The sequence below is a fragment of the Aptenodytes patagonicus genome, chromosome 1 (genome assembly GCF_965638725.1).
Source record: "Aptenodytes patagonicus chromosome 1, bAptPat1.pri.cur, whole genome shotgun sequence".
NCBI lineage: Eukaryota > Metazoa > Chordata > Aves > Sphenisciformes > Spheniscidae > Aptenodytes > Aptenodytes patagonicus.
In genome coordinates this window covers 90,225,023-90,244,174 of record NC_134949.1, presented here as the reverse complement: position 1 = coordinate 90,244,174, position 19,152 = coordinate 90,225,023, and the positions used below count along the sequence as shown (strand labels likewise).

At 49.5% G+C, this 19,152-nt stretch overlaps 1 protein-coding gene across 1 annotated transcript in view; it reads right to left on the bottom strand.

Moving 5' to 3' along the window:
• FSTL1 (follistatin like 1) overlaps positions 1 to 17,964 on the bottom strand; it is a 56,338-nt gene extending 38,374 nt beyond the window's left edge. Inside the window, exons 1-2 of the mRNA XM_076348518.1 lie at positions 17,888 to 17,964; positions 17,722 to 17,781 (exon numbers count right to left, since the gene is read on the bottom strand). Coding sequence (XP_076204633.1) covers positions 17,722 to 17,781; positions 17,888 to 17,890 — 63 coding nt within the window. The 5' untranslated portion in view covers positions 17,891 to 17,964. The remainder of the gene's footprint in view (positions 1 to 17,721; positions 17,782 to 17,887) is intronic.
• Between the last annotated feature and the right edge of the window lie 1,188 nt (positions 17,965 to 19,152).

The following is a 19,152-nucleotide window of genomic DNA, read 5'->3' as shown; positions in this document are numbered from 1 at the left end:
TGAGGCAGACTAAGTGTTTCAGAAGGCAGCCTCTGGCAAATCCAAGTGTAGCAGTTTAAGACATTAGCTTGCACAGCTGTCTGCCAGCCTTGGCCGTCCACCTTGTTGGCCAGCCAGAATTTATTGCTTCTCTAATAAAGTCAGCAGAAAGAAATACATGCTTGTGCCTCAGCCGCTGCAGTTCGCAGCCCAGTGTATTAGACTGAACTGCTGACGGTCGTTGGTTTTCAGTAAGATCACAGACTCGCGGCTGTATACCCAAGGAGAGGAAGAGCAGACAAGAACAGAACAAAATGTCTCCCTAGCTGTGAATGGCTTAGAAGAGACTTGAAAGAAAATGGGCAAATAAAGGGGCTAAACAACTTATGAAAGATGTTTATTCTACAGAAATTGCTGCAGCACCTCTCTTCTGCATCCTTTGCTGTTAGCAAGACTGGTGTGGCTATCTACTGCTCGCTCCAGGGGGAAGGGAGCTGTAGGGGCAGAAGATAAAGGTCTGCAGGAGTTATCACCACTGCTCACGCCCCCGCTAGCCCAGAGCCCGCTGCAAGAGTAGAAGCATCCTCCATCGCCTCCAGCTAGAAGCAGGTATAACGAAGCCGAGAGCTCTCCTGACCCCAAGGCCTGCACTTCTGACATCATCCTCCCCTCTCCAGGGCTCTGCTCCCGGAATGACATCTCCTGAATGTATAAGCAGTCTATTTTTACAATTCCTAATGTAACCAGACCCTCTTGCAGAGGAGAGAATTCTGTGGTAAAATGGTGTGTGTCAAAAGAAATTAAGATAGGAAACTCAGAAGGGACAATAGGTTTTCTTTTTCAACAAAGATTTAAGAAAATCCAGGAAATTCACACACACAAAGCGTTTATTAAAAAGTGTTCCTGGAGCTGGCTTTGACTCAAGCACACCAGGAAACCAGTGGTAGCCTTTTGAATACTGAGAACAAATTGCTTAAGTACATATCACTGTGTATGTGTAGACATTATTCTCACGTACTGGACGTCATGCTTGCCATGCTGAATAAAGTTATACTAGATGCTACCTGTACAAACGTGCAGGCTCTAGGAAATAAATATAACACTATCTGTTTCACCCCACATGATTTTAGAAGTAACGTGATATTATAACAATGTCCTGAGCTACAATAAATAGATGTAGGGTGCTGCAGGCCACCTTGAGGTTTTGCAATTATTGAAAGTGTAATATCGTGCAATGAAAGGTTCGGTAACACAACACCGCACTTCAGTTTTTGAGTAAAGCCTCTTGGTTTGTTTTTCAAAGAAAACAAACCTTACTTTTCAGCTCCCCAATCATTTGGGTTAGCTCAGTTTGAAATAAATTTAAAAAAAAAAAAGACCAACCAAAAAAACCCCGCTTCCCAAAGAAGCCCCAAAAGCTCCTTGTTGCAAGTCTAACAGCCCTCCTAGGATAAAACTTGCAAAGCTTGCCCCGGTCTTTCCCTGCCAAATGCCTAGACCCTGTGAGGGTGTAGAAACTTCAGGTCAGACACACACGTAAGATACCAGCTCTAGAAAGTTATCCCGCTGAGCTGAAGGAACAGTATGTATGTGCTCCTTTAGCCTATGGCAAAAGCAAGATAAGGTAAATAATCCTAGCCTGCAATGAAAGATTTACTGGAATCACAACATCTTACATCTTTATCACAGCCTATGCAAAGCCAGCTGCTGGCTGTATGTCCCTCCTTGAATTATAAGTGCTCTAGCACATATAAGACCCGAGTCATTTCAGTGTGCTAACTCAGAAGAAAACAGCCCTGACCAAAGAAGGATTAAGTATCTTACAGCGAACATGACTGGCTATCACGTCTGTGCTGATCTGTAAGAGGTTTTCACTCATGGGGACTTGACACTGATTCTCACCATATGAACCACAAAATCCTTACCCATGCAAGTATTACTTGCTCTTGCACTTGGTACCCTTGACTCTGTGAAACCTGTACATAAACACAGCTGAGTACCAGCACAGTCCCAGCAGTGATCACTTATACGAGAAGCCTTTAATGTTGCAGTCAGCAGCATCAAGTCCAGGGTGCAGCACCAGATGAAAATCAAGTATCTACAAGGGACACTGCTTGTTTCCCTTGTAAGCAATTCAAGACACGCTTTGTGACCTGTGCAGTCATCCCTGCTGCGTGATGGCAATTTCAGCCAAAGGGCGGAGCAGATGTCCAGGGTCACGAAGCACTTCAGCTGCCTGAGTTTAATCCTCCAAGTCCTTTGTTACAGCAAAACACAATTGAATTTTGCGGGCCTCACATCCTCCAAAACACCAGGATGTCAGTACAGCCCTGCCGTAAGGTCCCTGTTCCTTCAGTCACATCAATGTCCCATTAAATCTTGTCATTTCTTCCCCTTCTCACATGTCACCAAACACACTAAGCAACAGTCCATGAGACACATGCTTTACTTCTGCATGCTCCATGCATGGACTTTACTGTGTTTCTTCATCTTACCTGAGTTTTGTATCTTCATCTGAGCCAAGACATTGTAATTTCCCCCCTCCCCCCCTTCCCTGTCGGAAACCATGCAACTGCAGAGAGATCAGACTATACTAATACTGGGACAGCAGCCAGCAGTACATCGTGTGCCTGGCTTCTAACAGCTAAATTCTATCAAAAATAATGATGCAAATACGGGCACTCCTCCCCGAGACATCCTAATGATTTCAACAACCTCTTAGGAACACATAATGCCGCTGGATGGGACAGAGGCCGAAAGGAACAAATTCGGGACTTACTGTGTGAACACCTGCTGGCTAAACGAACAGCCCTAGGTCTGAAAGTAGAGATAGCTGTATGCACGTTCTTCAGCTGCTGTATCAGGTAGCTGCTTCCTGAGGGCAGGCATGAACTGCACCACATTATCACCTAAATGCAGCCAAGAGGTGGAAAGCTCTCCTTTAGGAATCTCATTGCACTGACGTAGGACCAGGGGTCCTACCAAAGCATCCACCTTGAAGTACTTGGTCCCAGACCCATATCACCGTTTAATAGATGAACTCCCTTGTTCACCGTAAACCTTAGATATATTATCTGTCTTCAACGCCCTGGGTTTCAGCAGCTTATCCAGTACCACATAGGAAGTCTGTGGGAAGCAAAACTGGCCCTTACAGGCCCTTACTGGGCCTTACCAGTCCTGCCAGGTAAGCACATCCCCACTCCTCCACCAACAACTGCAGCTGGTCCATGACACTACCCTGCCCACATCCTGCATGAGTACAAGCAAGGACACAAAGCCTCCCTCACGCAGAATTAAGCTGATGGATGCAGAAGCATCCATCCTTCAGTCGTGGTTCCCTGTATCCTTAAGTACATCACCTAGTGCTCTCTGGGGTCCATCTCTGCAATAAACGAGCGCTTGACAACTCCCCCACCCCAGCAAGGGAAGCACCCCATGGGCAGATGGCCCCTTGGGCAGATGGAAATCGTCCTCCCCCCGCTGCTGTACACTGCTGGAGGCTGTGAAGGAGAGGCCTCACCAGGCCCTGCTGCAGCCCCAGCCAAGGGCTCTGGCAGCCTCTCGCTCTGCTGACCGCAGGGAAGTGCAGCAGGGACGGGCGAGCGATCCCTGGGCCGCGTCCAGCACAAGCTGCGGCACAGCTCCAGGCCATGCCGGCCACACTCCTCGCCTCCCCTGCCGGACCCCAGCACCTGTTGGCCAGGCCCTGTCCTCGGAGCTGCCAAAGCTGCTGAAACCTTCACAAGCCCATTCCCCTTGAGCCACCATGTTCCCCCCGGCAGGGTGGGCACTGGAGGAGGAGCCCGTCTAGCCACGCTCCTCCATTCCAGCAATGCATGGTGACTCCCGCAGGTTTTGTATGAGAGGAACGATGGGGACAGGCCACAGCTTCTCTGAGAAAGTGTTAAACCTCTCCTGCATCCAAAAAAATGAGCAGCCAGCAAAGGTGCCTCTCTTGCGGGGGCTGTGGTCAGCAGCAGGGGACAGGACGGGGCAGAGAGGGAGGCACCTCCTTTCTCCTCCCCATGCTCTGTTTTTCCACGTTTTCTCTCACGCCTGTGCAAAGACAAAAAAAAGAAAAGCTATGTACCCCCTCCTCCCTATCAACTGGAGGTTTTTTGGGCAGAGTTCAGTTTTCAGCTACGCAGGGGCAGAGAAGGACGAAGACAGAGCACACAGGGAAAGCAGCAGAGGGGGCGCTCACCCTTCTCCATAGCAGCTCATGGGCAGAGCAGCTCGCACCTGCTGCAAAACCGCTCCTTTAGACGTCGGTTGCAAGGAAGTTTGGCTCCAAGTTTAAAAAAATCACAGCCCTGGGGAACACAGGGCTTTGTTGCCTCTTGCCAGACTTTTATATAAAAATGGGGTTTGAGCTCCCAGCAGAACACAGGTTGAAAACATTGCCTCAGGAGAGGGAACCACCTCCTCTCACCTCTCGTCAGCGACCAAAGGAAAAAGGACTTCCAACTAGCTTGCCTACAGAAAAAGTGCACGAGCTTTCTTTATTTGAATGCCTCTGCTACCCAGTTAAGGCTGCCTTGCAGGAAGATGCCTCAATTTGTGCTACAAAAGCACAAATCTTCAGCTTCGCCTACTCAGTCTTCCTGAGGTGTGAACTGGAAGGGACTCGAGAACAAGAAATGCAGAGAGCTTTCTACTTTCTCTGAGAGGAGGAAAAACCCCCATACATCCATATTTAAAAACAAAGTTGGAAATGGAAAGAGAAACAAAGAAGTGGTATTTTAATAACCCCTGAATCTTTATTATGCATTTTTAGTACAGAAGCTTCCCAAGGTCCAAGTAAGATCCAGCCCAGTCTGTGACAAGCTCCGTACAAACACATCTCAGAAGAGAGTCCATGCCCCTGGGACAGCAAGCAAGCAAGATTTGCTCTTGGAAAAAAATCCTGTATTGTTACTTGGTTAGAAATGGATTGTTTGAGAAGGGTGGAGTGAACAGCAAGAGAGCTGGCTCTGCCTCCACCCCTCTAACTGTATCCAATGGGGGTCAGACTCGCGGGTGATTGCTTGAGTTGTCTAGAGGGGGGGCAGCCTGCATGCTCTTCGTGCTCCCCTCAGTCCCAGGACTGATGCCTGCGTGTAAAACAAACCAAGCCACACCTAGAAACAGACCCAGCCTCCAACATCAGAGAGAGCTCTCCCTACTGACAAAGCCTAGTTCATCCGCCAGTCTCTGCCATGAGAAAAGGAATACGAATCAGAGCAACAGCAGTATGTGCTGGCGCTCGCATGGGACTTCACAGTGCACAGAGACACGCTCACCAAAGTCACCAATGCAGCCTTTAACGGCTCTCGGGCCCCAGTTCTGCAAACTATCACTGCTTGGTTTAGGTACTTGAAGTGTTGGCATGCAAGAGACCATGCATTTCCTCACTACTATGCCTAATGCGTTAGCAGACTATGTTAGCTGCTCTCCCCACCCTGAGAGTTTGAGCCTGTGCACTCAAACTGGCCCACGAGCCTGTCAGCCAACTGGTCTGATGTAAAGGGCCCTGCGACAGAAGAGACACCATGCTTGGGGAGCATACGAGCTCTAGCAGGGCTTGAGTGAAGCGCCTGCCAGAGGACAGGCTCCAGCTGGCCACAGTGCTGCGATATGGCCCTTTGCCTACCACAGGGCGTGAGCTGCGCTGAGCACGCATCCCCCTGGCCCCCCTGTCCAGTCAAATCTCACCTGTGAGGTCAAGAGGCTCGAGAAGCCTCTAAATATTGAGCTTTAACTTAAGTGTGTATTATAGGAAACTTAAACCCAAGGCTTTAGGTGGTAACGACAGCAGCACATTTGCGTACTGTGGGAAGACTCCTATTATGAAAACCTCACCAGCTATGCTTCCTGATGGTGTGTGGGTTAATGTATATAACTCCCTAATATTAAAGTAGGGCTCATACTGTTTTTGCCTTTCTTCTTTTTACAGCTTATATTGCCCCAGGCTGTATGGATTCCTAGTAACAGCACTTGGGGATGCCCCGTCATCACGTGGTGAGGGAGCGCTAACAGACTGTGAAAGGGGATGCAATGCGTGGAGAGTATTGACTCCCAGTATTGAGCAAGGGATTAGGAGACATACCTTACCAGGGGACGGCTTGAGGAGCTCAGACTGTTTAGTTTGCCAAAGACAAGACTGGGAGTGGCCCTTGTCGCAGACCACAGTTACAATGGTGGGGAGCAGATGCGCGGTACTAAAGGCCTCTTCTGTTTAGCGGATTAAACACAAGATTCAGCACCTGGAGATCAAAACTAGAAAAATGCAAGCCAGAAATGAGGTGTAACAGAATGTGGGTAATTCATCAGTGCAGCAACATACCAAACGCAGTGGTATTTTCCATTTGTGGTAATTACTTAATCAAGACTAGATGTTTTTTAAGACACGCTTTAGAGTCCAGAGCAAATGGAATTAATCAGAGCTGGATATATGGGCTGTATTATGCAAAAGGGCAGAAGAAGTAAAGCACAAGAGCTCATTCTGGCCTCACCATCTACTAATCTATAGGGAAAATTGCCCCTTTTAGCATCAGTGGGGTTGGTAGACAGCCATATTTTTAGTGACAAGACATGCTGATGTTTACATGAAATAGTCATAATAATACCTTGTGTTTCACCCACACCTCTAATCTGGAATTCTCTGAGCTCTTTACCGTCACTATGTCAGTAAGCCTGACAACTCACTGGCTGATAAATTGGCATTGTCATCCCCCTTTCATCCAGCTTGAACTTTTCCAGAGTAGCTAATCCTCTGCTTACCATTTACATGGGAGACACTCAGGCTACCTGTCATCTTGGGCACCTACTTTTAGGCCTTTTGGTGAGAAAATATTCATGCAGGCACCTTGCAGAAGGTCTTGGGATGGGAAGCAGGTCAGCACAAAGAACTGCCCAGCAGCTGCCTACTCCGGAGGCTCATCCCCAGTACAGCACTCCATTTACAGTACAGTACACCATTTACAGCACTCAACAACTCTGTACAACCTCCCTAGAAAATGCCTGGTAACAATGTACTTTTTAACACCAAAAGTCAGCAGTTAAAATGTGTGTGTGTGAGAGAGAGAGAGAGAGAGAGAGAGAGAGAGAGAGAGAGAGAGAGAGAGAGAATGTTTCCTAGTTGTTTTAAACATCTTCATACACGACAGACCAAAAAAAAAAAAGTAATTTCCATTAGTTACCATGACAACCAATGGAAATCTCTAACCCATCTTCTCTCCCTTGTCAACCTTTGGCAGACCTGTCAGGGAAAGCAAGCGACTATGCCCCGTGTTAAGATTCTCTACTTAACTACAACATATAGCTCACTAGGAAATCTACATTGCCATAATGTCAAGTGCTCCCCTTACAGCACATCTCCAATTTGTCTCCTCTGAGCTACAAACGGATGGAGAGATGCTTGCTGCTCCCCTCCGAGAGCAAACACTCCAGAAATCCAGACCCCCTGCAAGACACCCCAGCTCTCCCACCTTATGCCCTTCTTCTCTCTCTCTCTGGCTCCATAAAAACATTCAACCATCTCTTCCTTCCCATCTGTTGGCCATCGGCTCACATCTTAAATGTGGCCCATACAAGCCCTCTTTGCACATCTTTACTGCCTGGCAAGAAACTGCTGTATCACACAGCAATTCTAGTCCACATTTTATCTCCGTTTTCCTTACTATTGTTATCGTTGTTGATAAGGATAATGACCCTCTGCAATGCCTGCTGCACCTTCTACAAGACGGCTTTTAAACTTTTCTTAACAGGAATGCATTCAGCTTCATAAACCCTTCTGAGAGGCACAGCACCATCATTATCCTTATTTTACAGATGTGAACACCACAGCTTAGAGGAATTGGGTGCCTTGCCCAAAGCCTACATACAAATCATGGCATGATGCTAAGAGTGAGGAAAAAATAGGTCTGGAGAGAAAAGTCAGTTTGTATTTTCTTGATGCCTACAGGCTCTGAAGTTGTTTGAACCACATATGCTTAGAGTCCCCTTTAGTCCCTCCACCCTGCCAAAACCCCACAGCAAATAAATATAAACCTGGGAAAAAAACCCAAAACCAAAACAACAGTTGTCTCTGTTTAATGCTGGTTTACTGTTGACCTTGCATCTGCAGCCAGGATGGCCTAACTCACCCCAGCGTCTGGATGCATGCTGCTGCACTGCAGACAAGCTTGGCAGTGATTTGTGAGGACATATTAACGCCCAGCTGTTCTCCCGTCTCTTTCAGTTTTCACGTGCACAAAGTTAGGAGTGGCCCAGGCACTGCACTGACACCGTGCGGTTTCAGGCTATTCATATACCACAGCAAGATTCAACACTCACCCAGTAGGATCTGAAATCCCCAAGTAATCCGCATTGATTGCAGATTTTGCTGCGCTCCCTTCAGCTGCCCCATCCCAGGTCTGGGTTGTGGGAGTTACCAGCAAGTTACTCTGTGACAGGGCTGAGTAAGGTGGCTCTGTGTGTGTGTCTGTACGTGCACATGAAGGGTAACAAACCACGTTTTCTGCCCCATGATTAAGCACACTTTGGCTCAGTTTCCTCCACAACACCCTCCTGGGGGAATGCACACAGGTCTGAGTGCCAAGGAGGGAAGGACAAACCATAAAGTGCGACGCTGAGCAACAACAAGTTGTTCTACAAGCTGCTTCCCACAGATTCCTGTCTCGAGGCTGATCGCATTTGGTGGCTACGAAAGTATGAACTACAATCAACAGGAAATACTCATAAAACGCTTCTCTGGTCTGTAGTAAAAGCTGATCTCATGCTGGAGCTTCTCCCTCAGGTAGGGCAGTAACTACTGTACCATAGTGTCTATTTTTACAAAAGTTAGAGGAACATAGTATCTTGTAGGAAATTAACATACTTTGCTAAACATGGCTGAAACTGGCTGTTGGGTTTAAAAGCTGTTCGAGGAGGTGCAAAGGTACCAACAAACAGAGAATAAGATCACATAAAGCTCTGTTTCTTTAGGCAGCCAGGGAAAAGTGTTCTGCTTTGACAGGGGGAAGGGAGCTACAAGGAAATTAAAAGAGGTGGGTTAAGCATGTTGCTGAGGAGCCCCATAAACCAGCTACGTGTACAAGGTGTAGATCACTGCACAGCAGAGGCACTGATTATCATTGAACATGGGGGTGTAATTAGGACCGTTGGAACGGAATAAGAAGATTTATGGTCTACGTGTTCATAGAAGAGGACCATGAAGATAAACTTACTGACTTGAGATACTCCAGAGCATGGTATCATTTTTCACAGAACAGGAAGGGGGCATCACTTATCAGGGATGTGTAAAACTGGATTTGGTAAGACACTAATGGCTACGGTTTGTACAAGCAGCTACTAATCCCAGGGCACGCAGCAATACCTTGTAGAAGAAACAGCCTGTTTTTCTAAAAGGGGATGCTTTGAATGATCCTGAAAAGCATTATCACGTTTGTCACTAGCCCCTCTGAAAAGCTTTGTGAAACACATGGGCTGCGGGGAATCATCCTGCAAGCGTGTGCACGTCTTCCCGCAAACATTTCTCAAGTGAACAAAGGCCTGAGGACATGCCTCTCACTCTCCTGAAAAATGCTCCTTTCAGCTAGGCAGGGCTGGTCACACTGCCCCATCTGTAGCTTGGCAAGTGATGTGACCAAGGAGGCACCGCGAGCAGCCACCGATGTGTGCCACCGGCCACACTGCAGCCCCGACCCTGCAGCAGGTCAAATATGGGAACGGTCCCTGCCAGGGACAGCACAGGCCACCTGCCCAGCCCTGGTCATGGGAAGGGCAATGCGGCACTTGCTGAGCAAAGCTCAGTGCGTGAGCAAGCCCAGATGCCAAGGCTTGCTCTTTATCTGCACACTGGCTATAAATCAGGCAGTTAAAGTAAAAGAAAAAAAATATTTAAAAAAGTACTCCCTCCTTACCCTTACACATCATCCTCTACCAACAGGTCTGGAACCCGGTCCTGGGAATGTGAGAAATGGAGCTCCATGAGAAATGGAGCCTCTGTTGCAACCCGACTTCTCCGCTGTCTGCCCACAGGGCAACTGGAGAAGGGGAGTGCTGCCTGAAGAAGATTAGGCACATATTACTCGCACAGCATTCATTGTCTAGGGGCTGGAATACCCCAGAGCTTGCATCACGCGGAGCAAACACGCTGTCCTCAGACGGGAATACCACGGCTTTTCTGCCAAGTTGAAGGCAGTGCCTTCGACTTGAATGCTTGGTCCTCTGCCACCTTAATCTTCCAGAGCCCTGAGTTTGACTGCTCAGGCTGCAGACCGGAGCTGGGTCACAACCTTTTCGGTTATCCCTGAGGAATTTTACTCACCCAGACAACAAAACGATCCAGACATAGCAAAAATTCCCTGAGGAAATCTCTTCCTCCTACATATAGGAAACGAGACAACAATTCCAATCCCTCATACTTAAGCTTCCTCAAACATAAACATGAAAAAGTGGCCAAAACGCAGGAGGGAAAGAAAGTCCCAGAGCAGCAAGGAGTACATATGCAAACAGTTACGTCATGCAGAAGGAAAGCTCTTGGCTTCGGGCTACAATTACTAGCACTTAAATGGCAGGGGCCACTCTAGCATGGAGGGGGGACCCCCAGGCACCATCCTCCGGATCGATTCATCGTCAGGAAAACTCTGCCATCAAAACCATTCCTGGACAGCGCGGCACTGGAGGCCAACCTGGCTCCTCGCCAGCGCCTTCCAAACGCTCCCCTCTTCCGTCCATCCCAGCAGATGGACAGAAACTCTTTGTTCTGCCCCTCTGACGCTCAAGCCCCGAAATGCCTCGCCCTGGTAGCAGGGTGATGAGGAAAGAGGGGCCAAGGGCAACATTTCTGATGGCAGGAGGCACACCCAGCCCATGGGCTCCTGTGTTAGGACAAGGTTCACCAGTACATCTCTCCATCAGAGGCAGGTACCTTTGCCAGCCCACCCCTGTCACCCCACTCTTGCTTCCCTCTTATCCAAGATTTTAATGCCCTCTTCTCCCCTCCCCTGACTTGGATGGCTTGAGAAGACAGTTTCAGGCTTGAGTCTTACTCCTGCCACAGCTACCTCCGCAGCAAGTCCTTACACTACCTCCCAAGGTCTCCTCACAGATAAAGAAACAAAGAAGTTGTTTCTGGCTATAGATAATCTTTGAAGCTATCACTATTTCTTGCAAACTTTTTTGTGGGGAAAAGCTGATTGAGCATGGAAAGCTCCACCAGCATCCATATTCCCAAAGCCTCTTGATCCTGTATCAGGACTGAGCTAGTAGCAGGGATGGGATCAGGAGGAACGTGTACTGGCTAGGGACAACCAGCAGTGGGTGACAAATAGCCGTCCAACTGGTCCTTCTGCTCTTCCAAGCCCAATGCTACCCTGGTTTGGCGCATAAGGTGTGCAAATCCTCTCCTCCTACCACTGAAACCCAGCTGCTCTGACTTGGTGTTTTAATCTGTTTCTCTCTATTGTTCCCTCAAGCTGGTTTGTTGCTCTTTGCATTGCAAGGCCCTCTACAGAGATATGATAAAGAGAAAAAAAAAAAAACCCATACGCTTACAACTTTAGTGCTGTGTAACAGAGCTGCAAAATGTAATGAGGGAAGGATAAAGGAGAAGGAACAACAAGAAAAGCTGGTTACTGTGGGGTCCATTACATAGTGTTACAGTATTTAGAGAAAGTGGTTAGAGGTCCATCTCTGGGACAGCAGTTGACAGGGTACAGCCAAGGGAAACGCTGTACAGAAAGCCATCCTGCAATGCCCATAGAGATGAATGAGATGGGTTCTAACAAGTCTTTCCTCTCAGCCTCCTGGTTTTCCTGGTGCATTGGGTATTTTCCTCAGAAGCACAGGAGAACTGGCACCCTCTCCCCAGTGAGACAAAAAACAGATTCCAATCTTCAAGCAGTGTTTAGTTTCTTCTGCCAAAATATTTGCTTAGCTGTCAAACAGTGAAAATGTGGGATCCACCTACAGCTGAGCTAATGAGATACCAAATCCCTCCCCGATCATCCACCCTAAACCCCTTGTTCTTTCCAAACGTGTTGGTCCAAGAGGAGCCTCCAAATTGTTTCCAGGCTATGGACCCCTTGACACACTCCAAACAAGGTGCACGTGTCTCAAGAAATTCCACATATGGAGACTGGAGCACAAGCTTGCTTTTCTTCATCATCTCTCACAGGCAGCCTACATCTAATCCACTGCCCCAAGCAACCACAGGCCCAATGTCAAAACCGAGAGGTACAGTGTAATAAGTGAGAGAGCTAAGGCAATAGAGCAGATAGTAAGATTTCATAGGAACTTGTATGAACTTCATTTCTGGGTAGCTGGTTTGCACGGCAGAGAAGGGACGTAGTCACTCATTACTGCTGGCTGGTGTCTTCAGCCCAGATCAGAACTGGAGCACACTTGAGAGCAAGTAGTACGAAAATTCCATGCAGTTGCTGCTCGTGCTACAGTTATCTGTGCTTTAATATAGCAGTGAAGCCTCCAGGCCTGTTTATCTGCCATTTGTTTATTTACTGCTGCAGTGCCTAGCAATTGCAATCAGAGCCCCATAGCACAAGAAGAAATAAGCCCCTGCTCTAACCAGCTCACATCTAACTTAGTACACTAGCTGTGGCAAAATCTGGAACCTCTGGGAAAGTCAAGGGGTGTATCTCCCCATGTCTGCTGCCCAGATGCAGGTCTGGAAGGAGGTACGCTTCACAGCGTAACAGTGGTCTGCTCTTTTCTTTCGCTAAGCTCAGAGACAACATTGTGAGGGGTAATTCTCTCCGAAGAAATGCTGGTTATTGACAGATGAGCTTAGACATTATAGGACAGCAGAAGCTGACCCCCCTGCGAAGATAGATGCAACCCAGCTAAATAAGGCATTTCTGGGAACCAATCTCATCTCGCTCACAGGATATGTGGCAAAAACACAGCCTGGTTAATAGAGTCTCACGAGCCCGGAAAGACACATCTGGCTGAGATTTGTGACAAACTCTCTTCTGTACAAAGAGAAACATTCCCCAGCTCATGTAACACCACGCAAGAAAGATCAAAGGTGCCCCGGTACCTCCTGATGAGTAAGCAGCTGTACCAATAACAGCAGCTGGAAAATGCAACAGGACACTCTCAGCTAGTCCTTTCCTCCTGTGCTGGGAGCGGAGCTGCCTCCCAGGCAGCCCCCAGCAGCAGCCCCCTTGTTAATTACTGGCAAGGAATTTGCACTCTGGCAGATAAAGTCATTCGCTCAGCTACAGCGCATTTTCACAAAGGAGCTCGGATCTGACAGCAGCTCCATCCGAGAAGAAGCATCAGGGTGCCATACGCACCTATGTGCTACGCAACATCTCTTCTGCTTCAGAGCTTGCGCCACGCACGCTGCTGCTCGGAGGTTTTGGTCCCTTCGAAACTGCCGGGCAGGTTGTTTAAACACTTATAGATGGGGCATTTGGCCAGTGACTTCAGCACGGCACGAGATGCCTCAGACAGAACCGCCTGGTTTGTCTCCCAGACTCTGATCCCTGGGACCATTCGCAGCACAGCAGCTGCCCGACGGCACAGCACGCGCCTTAAAAACCAGGCTTTGCACAGATAAGCCTTTGCTGTGTGCACAGCATAGAATCACTTTTTCCCTGCCTCCTCATTTAAAATATGCTTATCGCCTTGAGGCGCAACTCCAGCAATGCCTGGTCTGGCACTCAAGGGCAGGATTTCAAGAAGGAAGATGCCTATCACTCCAAAACCAGGAGAAAAATGGATGCAATTTTTCCTTCCACTGAGGATGTGCCTGCTAGATTAGACCTGGGAAGCTAGTTTTATTACATTAGTGGGTTACATGTGACTGCTGGGTTTTATTGCACAAAGCCAGTGCATATTAAAAACAGCCCGAGTTACCCACGTGATTGGCACCACGGTGTCTTTTCTTTCCACTGTCACGGACAAAATATCAGTGAGAGAAGGACTGAACTACCTACAAAGTCTCTATCACTAAATTTCAAAGGCAAATGGACCCTTCTTAAAATGATGGTTTCAGGGCCAAATACAGCTATGCAATTACATCAGGATCTCAACTTTCATTTATTCAGTTCAATTTATTAAGACAGCAGTTTTTAGTCTTCACCGTTGCAAAAACGTGGGAAAAGATTAACCAAAGCAAGCTGACGATGCTGGCCAGACTCTGTGAACAGCCCAACGGGAGGAAGTACGCCAGGCTTTATGAAGACCAGCTGAACTCCCAGCTCCATCTCCCCCAGGGCACACGAGCACTCTGCTGGCAAAAGGGGCACAGGACGTGGACCAGGTTGAGTGCTGCCCTCCCTATGTGCAAAAGCAGTCAAGTCGGATCAAGAGGAAGCGCTCAGGTGAGTTAAGCAAACAGAACTTAGCCGAAACCTTTGTCTTTTCTCTCTCCCCCATAACATCCCTTTTCGGCTTTTCACATGGAAAAATTACACTGAGGGAAAAGGAGGTGGGGTGAAAAAAATTAATCCCAGGGTTACAACAGATGTAGACACTGCAAACACTGTGCTATTAGAAAAGGTTATAAATCTGCCTCCAGATGCTTGTCATCGCTGTGTTGCTCGGGGGTTATAGCCTCCTCAGATCTGTCAGTAGATCTCCTCGCAAGAGGAGAGCCTCTAGCCCTCCTCCTCTAGCCCTTTTTAGCCAAAATGAGACGTCAGAGTTTACATAACTCTTTCCAAAGGCTGGCTCATTTGGCCAGAAATGGGTTAAGGATAGCTCAGGAGAACAGCTACAGGTCCCAGAGATTAATCTGAACGGCCAGAAAACTGGCAAGAAGCGGAGGGCAGGCCAGGGCAGCAACCTCTCCTCTTGGCAAGGCTGGATTCAGGAAAAGGACTTCTGTCCACAGCCCACACCAATATATTCATGCTGGCATAAGCCTCTTTGCTAACATCTAAAATTCATGGTGAAAATAACTTTCTTGATGATTCTGAATCAGGTTTAAGCCAAAATGAAAAAAGAAAACCCCTCACTCTTAGTTTGAAATAAGCAACCTGGTAGGACATATAATGATGCTGGTATAATTACAGTGGTACCACCAGTGGAAGTGCTCCCGCACGCCACCCTTCAGACCTCATGGACAGAGTCAAACAGCGACTGGAATCCTCTCCAGCATTAACTAGGTAATTTACTCCAGCAGGATATGAACAACTGATCAACTTTTAATACATTCATCAGACATTTTGAGCCTCTCCCTTTTCCTCTATCGCAATGGATGCTTCCCAAAAATCACTCCATCTGCTTCAGAAAGCCCCAGCTGAGAACACAAGCAACTTCACCTCCGTGGCGTCCCTGTTAATACTAGCAAACGGCCGCCTCATTGAGGCTCTGACCCAGGAAGAAAGAGATAAAAAGGGCTGTCTGAAGCTGGTGGCTGGCTTCCATCCGAGGAGTACAGTTCACCGTCTATTGCTCTTGTGACTATTACTGAACCAGGCCAAGAAAAGCTCCCAAGTTTTGGCACGTCTCAGATTTTCCAGTCTGCACAAAATCATGCCAGGAACATTTACTGAAGCAATTTCTTTCTTTAAAGACTCTAATTATGCACCTAACAATGTTGTAGAAATGAGTGCTGTACAAAAACCCCAGTACAGTTCAGATACAGTTTTGCCGACAAAAGGATTAGAAGCTTAAGGCTCGGTGTTAATATTCCGAACATACTGAAAGGCACAAAGTACAAACTGCAGCAGAAACAGAAGAAACAGAGAGGTTATCACTTCCAAAATCTGGATGAGGGAAAGCCACACAGGAAAATCCCATACTAATCTTACTAAATGCCAGTGATGCAGGAGAGTGGTAATAAGAAACATTTAGAAGGGGGCAACCGTCAAAGCCATCTCTGAAATGCAAGCAGCTCACATGCAAGCACAGCCCACTCCCTAGAAAACGAGAAGGTCTAGATATCCCAGAGGGTGGGATACTACTTGTGAGTGAACTGATGTTCACCATTCAGCAGCTACCAGCAACAAGGAATCAAACTGCACCCCAAAACAGAAGTTGTCTGAGGTGTCAATTTTCCCTGAAACCGGACCCAAACCTCACTCATACTCTCAAGTTTTGCTGAATCTAGACTGGAATCGAACCAAAACATTCACTGGTTTGACACCTGGACCACCACCCCTGAAAACAGTCAAATCATTCATTTATCCACGCAAGCATGAACTGGCCTTTAAAACCAAGTTTTGAACATGACAGCTGTACATTTTTCTTACTTTCAGTTTGCAGATGAGGCACAGAGGCATGACAGTACTTACACTTGTGAAGCCATCCAGGTACTCCAAATTAGAGTACATTAGGCAAAAAACAGGATTTAGCACTTTGACTGTGTCAACACAATGTTAGTGGCACGAGTGAAATCAGAAATCAAGGGCCAAACATATCTTGGCTATGTTTCTCCTGATTACTGACTCCAAGAGGCTTTACTCAGACCACTGCCATCACTACTTAGCTGTTACTATCATTCATCTTATGGACTCACTGCTATCACTACTTAGCTGTTACTATCATTCATCTTATGGACTCACTGCTGCGCACTTCCTTCCTACAGAGGTTTCGCTGTACATTGACCAGAACTGGTTAAGCTTTATTTAGTGTTCCTAAGAAAATGAATAAAACCATTCTGGCTTTTTCAGGAAGGTGTTGGAGAGGATGCATGGAAATGCTGACTACAGAAGCATATCATGCCTTGGGAAAAAATGTATTACAATATTATCATGTACAGGCAGATGTGAAGCGCTAGGTCACACTACAGCTCGGTCCCGCTCCCCTCGGTTTTCACGATAGCCACGACTAGAGCTACAGCTAGTGTCGGCTCACAACCACCTTGTCTCACCTCCATTCCTCACATGCCCCAGCGTTTGCATTGTTCATCCCTTCAGTGAGTGGCTGGTAGTTGCGGGGAGTTCGCCGAAGAGCTTTGCTTATGGGGACAGAGCAACAGCAATGGGCTTCACCCTAAGCCCCCCTCTTTGCCACAACCCGGGCAGCGTGGTCCATGGATGGGAGGCAGAAAAAGACGGAACTGTTTGTAGGAAATCAGACGTGTTTATGCATTTTTTTGTGCAGAGCCAAACTGCGATGCTCTAGGGTGGGGCTCACCATCTGGGAGAAATATGTAGGGAGAAAAAATGCAGGCAGGGAGGACGAGCCGCCCCCTACCCCCCGAGCGGGACGGCTTCCCTCCGAAAGCAGGCTCGGCCTCCCTCCCCAGCCCAGCTTGAGTTCATTTTCCTCAAATCACTTCCACATTTCCCCTGCCGTAATTATCAAATATTTTGTTTCTGACCTCACTTTTACGGAGGCCACCGCAACCAGGAATTCAGGCACCGTTTATTTTCTGTCAACAGAGCTGGGGGATTGCAAGTTGGGGGCTTTCAATGGTTTTCAACGTCATTGCAGTAAAAGAAGGGAAGAAAAAAAGAGAGAGAGAAAGAAAGAGCGGGAGAGGAAGGGGGCTGCCCAGAGGAGCCCGGCCCGGCGGCTGGCTGGGGGTGGAGGGGCCGGCCCGGCCGGGGACGCGGCTCCCTCGCCCCAAGGAGGGATCCAGCGGCCCCTCAACTTCCCTCCCGCTCCGGCTGCTACTTTCCCCCGTCCCGGCAGCTCCCCCTCCCCGGTCCGGGTGCCGCCCGCGGCCCGGCGCGGCCGGAGATGGGGGACGCGGTGGAAAACGCCAGAAAGGGACCCCCGCTCCCCCCGCACCCCGGCCGGCCCCGGCCCCCCGCCCCGCCGGCGGGGCCCCGCGATTACCTCGGCTCGCAGGCGGGCGACGGCCAGCAGGGCGCAGAGCAGCGGGAGAGTTTTCCAGATCTGCAAGAGAGGGAGCGGAGGGGCGGTGAGCGCGGGCCGGGCCGGGCCGAGGCGAGCGGGGCCGGGGCCGCCGCCGCCAAACTTCCCGCCTGGCGGCCCCGCTCACCATGCTGCGGGCGGCTGGCGGCACCGGCGGGGCAGGAGGAGTTGCGGAGGCGCCTTCCACAGCTCCGGCTCGCTCGGGAAGGGGAGGGTTCCCCCTCAACCCGACCCGCCAGCCCGCGGCTCCACCCCCGGCCCGACCCCCGCCGCCTACCCCCGCCCCGGGGCCGGCTCCTTCCCGGCCCGCCGTGAGGGGGCGGCCCCCTCCCGGACCCCACCGCCCCTCGGCGATGCCCCCGGCCCTCCCGCCGCCGGGCCCCTCGGCGCCCCACGGGGGACCTCGGCCGCCTTTGAAGGCTGCTGAAGGCCAAGGGGCGTCCAGGGGACTGGCTCGGCCCGTGGCCGTGGGGCTCGGGCCCCCTGGCCCAACGAGTGCCCGAGGGGGGGTTGCCGCCCCGCACCACCGGGCCTCAGACCCTCGGCCGGGCAGAAGATGGGTCCGGGGAGGCCCCCCCCAGCCCTGCACTGGTGGGGGGCCAGGAAAAGCGGGGGGCAGCCATGCCAGGGCACAGCTGCCTGCCAGCCCGGCCGAGAGCGCCCCTCTGAGGGGGTCGCAGCCGCCCCCCACATTGTCACAAAAAGGGGAAACTGAGGCACAGCGTGGCTTCTCCGCAGGTGGGGCTCTGTAGAAACCACTGCCACCATGCTCCAGCCCTGAGGCCACGCTGAAATCCCGGCCACAGCTACAGGTGCCATTTGTGTCACGATGCAGCGAGGTTTAAAAATAAGGGTTTAAGCCCGTATGTGTTAGGATCCAAATGGCGTTGGCTGAGCGGAACAGGCATCCGGGGTGTTGTGCCAGGCACAGGGGGCCGAAATCCCACCTGAAATGCCTGGTGATGCTCATTTGCTTATGAATAGCTGTGATGCTCTTGTTTAACCTCTTCGTCTCTGAATTTCAGAAGCTGCTGGTAGCTAGAAGGCAGGATCTGACAATGCGAAGAGACTGACTGTCTGGGACACATACAGAAATCTCTGCTGTTGCAGCAAGCCACACCAGGACACCAGCTGTCGATGGCTTTTCCTTGAGTTTTGAGGTTGGTTGTAACCAAAAATGACACCGCTGGCTTTGAAAACGCACATTGCTCCGTAACCAAGCATTCCCATAAGCTGTCTATCTTCTTACCCTGCTTTCTTCTGTGCCCTCAACACAAGTGGGTGCCATGGGAGATGCTGGCATATGTCCCCTCATCGTTCACCAAGACCAAAGATTATTCCAGCCTCCTGCTGGAAGGACCAAACTCTGTGAAAGGGTTGTCCTGGATCAGC